Genomic DNA, 5,301 nt, shown 5'->3' with positions numbered 1-5,301 from the left:
AGGGAAGGGGGGGGGGGGGGGGGGGGAGGAGAGAGAGAGGACCAACCTGATTTCTCGATAAACCAGTCTGTCGAGCCAACAGATGCTTATCTGCATCGCTTGGGTACCTGAGAACGAGACGAGAAAATGACATCAGAGGCCTTGCCCAAAACCGTATAAAGAGACACCGATCTTTATGTACCCCTAGATAGGATTGAACCTTTCTTTTCTTTCCCTGCATGGGCGTGAGAATCTAAGAGGAGAAAGATCATCAACAGCAGCAGCAGTAGTTTGCAGAAGTAAAGACGACAACAACTTTCAACATCTCTTATTATTTACATGCATATGCATCACTTCTTTATTACAAGTAATGAAAACAAAAGAAAAAGTTATTTTTTATTTGGTTTGGGTGTGTATATCTAATATCATATGAGACAGTGAGAGAGCGAGAGAGAGAGATAAAAGGCTGTGAAATTATGCTTTAATAAAGTTGTTTTTTTAATAACTAATTTCAGGGTCTGCCAGTGACAAAATAAAGCTATTTATGTATCAGAAGGAAAGCAGAGAGGAAATGAAGGTCTTTTAACAGCTTTTTGCTGACGAGACAACACCCAAGGACACTGCATTACTGTTTCCTCTAAGCACTAATCAGAAAGTATGACAAAGTAGAAAAAAAACTTGGATTTTGTGAGCTAATAAAGTGTCATTATGTCATTTGCTTATTTATGATGGCTTGTCTTTCCACTTTTTAGCTTAATTTTTCCCCCTCCTGTCCACTTTCATTAAGAAGATGCAGATTCTAGTGATAGTAGTTTGATGAGATAGGTAAAGGCAACGTACGGGTGGAGAAAATGTTCGAAAAGCCAGGCCCTCAAAATGTTGACAGAACGTTCAGGCAGGCCCCTCTGGGGTCTCCAAGCTTCCTGTTCCATCATACCCATTTGATGGAACGCCCTTTGCTGTCTCAAGCTTTGCTCTAGCATCTTTAGCCTCGGGGTCTCCCCTTTGGTTATGCCTGAGGTTCCAGCTCCATCTTTCTCACCCAGCACCTCGCAGCTGTGCTTCAATTGTGCTGATACCGCATCCTTCAAACACCTAAAATGCCTTGACATTGCCTTCTGAGCAAGGGCAGTGTAAGGCACTGCTGATCCAAAGCCCATCACTAGATCAAATGAGTTCACGACCATTTGCATTTGTTCACAGTAATGGTTGTATCTCCGGTCCACCTGCAACCATAGAATTACACGACTTCAACTGTTGTTGTTAATCACAATTATAAATGAAGATAAATGTTGATGATCGCCTTTCGATTCCTTATCCCAATCCTGGAGGCAAATTTTCTGATGCTAAGAGGAGAATATAATAATAATAATAATAATAATGCTGACCAATGACATGATTTGACATTGGACGGGGATAGCAGACGATTAGAGGAGAACGGCAACTTCCTATTTCAGAATTTTGAAAACCCCCAAAAATCATTTGACAAGACTTAGTTGCTGTTTAAGGAAAGCCAAAAGAATAAATGCGTGAATCAAAGCAAACTACAGTGAAATGATTGTTAATGGGAAGTGGGAACAAAGTATATCCATATCCTTGTTTTTTTTTTTTTTTCTGCCTGCAGTACAGCCAATTGACGGGCTTGTGTGTGTAAACAAAAACAAAGGGCCGGGGATACAGAAAAGAAAAGAAATTTGAAAAAGAAAGGAAAAGGAAATAACAACCCCTTTCCCCAGGGTCAACCAAGTTATAATATCAATGGTTTTCCCCGCAATATTACTATTATGGGTATGGATCTCTCTGGTAGCAGTAGCTTCACAACAATATTGATACGTAATATGGTGGGCTAATAGTCATCCTCCAAATCAGAAGGAACGTCGCTTCTCGGTGGACGCATACCCCTAATAGTAGCCTCCCATGTTTCCACCAAACCACAGCCCCAGGGTACCTTCACACCCACCAATCCAATCAGTGTGACACGAAATTTGTGAAATAGAAAAATCAAAGTGAAGCGTAATCAAACTCTACCAACTAGATCCTATAGAACCCTATTGCACCAGCCGGCTTTTCTCTATCTGGGTTTTGTTTTATTTAGTAAAATATTCGCTATAAGTGGCCGGAAATTTTCTATTTGTCCTTGTGAAAGTTTTTGATTAGAAAAATAAAGGATGACTAAACTAATGAAAGAAAAAAAAAAAGGATTGGGTCTTTGACTCTTGAGGGAGAGAGAAGGTGTGAATGCAAGAGAAAGAGAAAAGAGAGGAATAGAGAAAGAGATTACATGCCTCATCAAGCATGGATAAAAGTTTGACCTTCCTTCTTTGATGTTCAATTCTATCAGCTGCTGATAAAGGGGGGAGATCCTTTGTTGATGAAGAAGAACCACCACCTCCACCACCACTACTGCCAGGATTAGAACTAGGGTTTGTGTTGTTTCTACCAAACTTGTTCTTCTTGAACTGACCTCTTCCAACACTACAGAATTCTTCTAACAATTCCTGAGCAGCTTTCACATACTTTGAATTTCTCAATACATTGACCATTCCTAATGAAGAGCCGAACCCAACATGAACCTGATGGTTTTGTCCTACTCCACCTTGCAAATGCAGTGGCTGATGATGATTACCCAAACCCTTGTACTGAAACTGAGCAGCAGAAGAAGAACCCCCTCCTTGATTATAATACAGTAACCCACCATCTCCCATCCTCAATTCTTCAGCTTTGGCAGCCTCTAAGTGTTGCAAAGAAGATGATAAAGATAGTGAAAGCCCTTGACCTTCTACAACACCTCCAATTTCACTTGGGTTGTTGAGTTGGGAACCGGTGTTACCTCCTTCATGAGCACTGTCAGGAACCCAAGTGAATTGAGGTGGAGATAGTACAGCACTAGTACCGAAAGCCCCTCCAGGACCTGATACATTAAACCCTTGAAGAGAAGAAGATGGGTTTGGAAGCAACATATGAAGAGTATTAGAAGTAGTTGCTGGAGGAGGAGATGGTGATCTTGGCTGCGGGTTCATCAAGAAAAGATGCATGGCAGCTGCTGAGTCGGCATTAATGCTTGGTAACTGCTGATGATGCTGTTGAGCTAAACTGTCACGGTTATTGTGACTCTTTGATTCACCTAACTGTCCCAAACCCCCAACAACACCTTGCCTGTTGTTATACCAGTCGTTGGTATTACCCGGTGGCCTGTGTGCTCGATAATTAGGCTGTATAGGCTGGTCTAATAACTCGGTAGAGGCGGTGGCGGCAGCAGCCACACCTGAAGGAAAATTGAACATTTCTGATAACATACCTGCTGTTTCATAAACAGGAAGAGCATTTGATTCTTCCTCGTCGATCCCTATTAATGGTGGAGGTGGTGGCTCAAAGCCTTGAACTCTTAGTTTATCTCTCCGGATCTGCTGAGCAAAGTGATGTTGTTGTTGCTGCTGTTGGTGTTCTTGGTGGCTCACGGCTGGTCTCTCGAAGCCATTCGAGAAGCTGAAGATGCCAGCTGCTGCTTGGTGGTAATCTTGGGACATAGAATTTGTAGAATTATTGCTCTTGTCTTGAATTGGAATTTGATGGAGAGTCTTGGAGTGATGAGAAAGAATCGATGGGACGAGTGGCGGTGTTGCTATTCCCATATCAATATCTTCTTCTTCATGATCATATCCTTCGTTTTTTTGCTCTCTCCCTCTCAAGCAAGTATAGCAGCCCCTACTTGTGCTTTCTCTTCGCCTTTTTGCTGTTCAATTATGGATCGCTAACCCCAAACAAAAACAAATAACACCCATCTTGGAATTAGTGTTATTCATCATAAAGAACATCAGAAACACAAAAAAGGAAAGAAAAGAAAGGATCAAATTCTCTCAGTTAAGTGAAGCAAAGGAAAGAAAAAAGAAAAGAGGGTAAAGAGAGAAGAAGGAACAACAAACAAAAAAAGAAAGGTATGAAATGGGTCTTTGTTGATTATCTTTCTGATTTGGTTGTAACCCTTTTATCATTTTCAGCTTTGGATAATCATCTTTCAAAGTTTTTCTTTTTTCTTCCTCCCCCCATGTATGTGTGTGAAAGAGTGTATGTAAGAGTGTATATATAGGCAGACCTTGTTAGAGTTGCAGAGTATGAAAGGATGTAAAGCTCTTAGACATCGTTTTCTCCTCTGTGGTATTGAAAGCTTCTTCAATTCCCTCCCCCTCTCTTTTCTTCTCTTTTCTCTCTCTCTCTCTTTCTCTCTGTATATGTGTGTTGTCCTCTGTCTGTCGTCTCTTTCTTTCTCTTTCTCTCCTTTTCTTTCTCTTTGTTGCTCTTTGCAGCAGTGACTTGTTTTTTTCTTTCTTTTTTTTTTTTTTTTTTTTTTGTAATCACTCTTGTTGCAAGGAAAGGTGAAATATAATGAAGGAATAACAATAATTAACCAAAAAAAAGAAAAATAAATTTAAAATGGAAGTGGGGAAGGAAAATGGAGGCTGAGACAACAACTGATATCTCTCCCCCCAAAGAGAGGAGGGCAAAAAACAGAAAAGGAGAAGAGGTCGCTATTCTTTCTTCTTCACCACTTTTTACTCTCCAATATTTTATTATTATTATTATTACTATAATTTTGTTCTTCAAATGGACGACAAGGAAGTTAAAAAAGGGTGTTAAATTAAAATGTGACATTTGGTAATAATATAATATTAAGTTGAGGAAAAAAAAAACAAAGACTTGAGTTTCAATTTTTTTTAATTATTGGGAGAAGGTGGGTTTGAATTTTACTTCTTAGATAAGAAATTATGTATCAATTAATGAGATAAATATTTTTTATTTAAAAAATTTAGATTAGGGGTATATTTTGAATTTTTTTTAAATTAGATGTAAAATAACCTTCAAATAAAAAAAATAAAAATTTTATGTTGGAAAAAGTCGGCTATTATTGTAATTTTAATAGACGTCCTTTGGAAACCAACGCAAACTACGGAATAAAATAAAGATAAGGGTCAGTACAAAGTCATCTCAATGATCCAAACTACCACCATCCCTTTTATATGTTCAATTTACCAAAATACCCTAACTAATCATTATATATATTCATTGATATCAATAGTTGGTAAGGGCAAATAGGTCATTTTGAGATGCTTTTTTATTTTTTGCATTAATATCAGAAACAAAGCTCAGAGAGAGAGAGAGAGAGAGGATGAGAAAGAAATAAAAAAATATAGGGAGAAAGGAATGGAGATTTTTTTAAGAGTTTTTATTTGATACATTGTGAGTATATAGATTTTATGTATTATCAGCAAATCAAATTTAAAAATTCAGTATTTTTAAAAATATTTATTAAAAAAAATAAAAAAG

General features: G+C 38.2%; 1 protein-coding gene across 2 annotated transcripts in view; it reads right to left on the bottom strand.

Annotated features, from left to right (window-relative positions):
• LOC18611010 (BEL1-like homeodomain protein 2) overlaps positions 1 to 4,477 on the bottom strand; it is a 7,129-nt gene extending 2,652 nt beyond the window's left edge. Inside the window, exons 1-4 of one of the 2 annotated variants that reach the window (XM_007047008.2) lie at positions 4,073 to 4,477; positions 2,265 to 3,730; positions 820 to 1,205; positions 47 to 107 (exon numbers count right to left, since the gene is read on the bottom strand). In XM_007047008.2, the coding sequence (XP_007047070.2) occupies positions 47 to 107; positions 820 to 1,205; positions 2,265 to 3,611 (1,794 nt within the window). In that variant the 5' untranslated portion in view covers positions 3,612 to 3,730; positions 4,073 to 4,477. Of the gene's footprint in view, positions 1 to 46; positions 108 to 819; positions 1,206 to 2,264; positions 3,731 to 4,072 lie in introns of those variants that run through there. The other variant, XM_018128965.1, reaches the window with a different exon arrangement.

The sequence above is a fragment of the Theobroma cacao genome, chromosome 1 (genome assembly GCF_000208745.1).
Source record: "Theobroma cacao cultivar B97-61/B2 chromosome 1, Criollo_cocoa_genome_V2, whole genome shotgun sequence".
Classification (NCBI taxonomy): Eukaryota; Viridiplantae; Streptophyta; class Magnoliopsida; order Malvales; family Malvaceae; genus Theobroma; species Theobroma cacao.
This window is presented reverse-complemented; position numbering and strand designations above follow the sequence as displayed.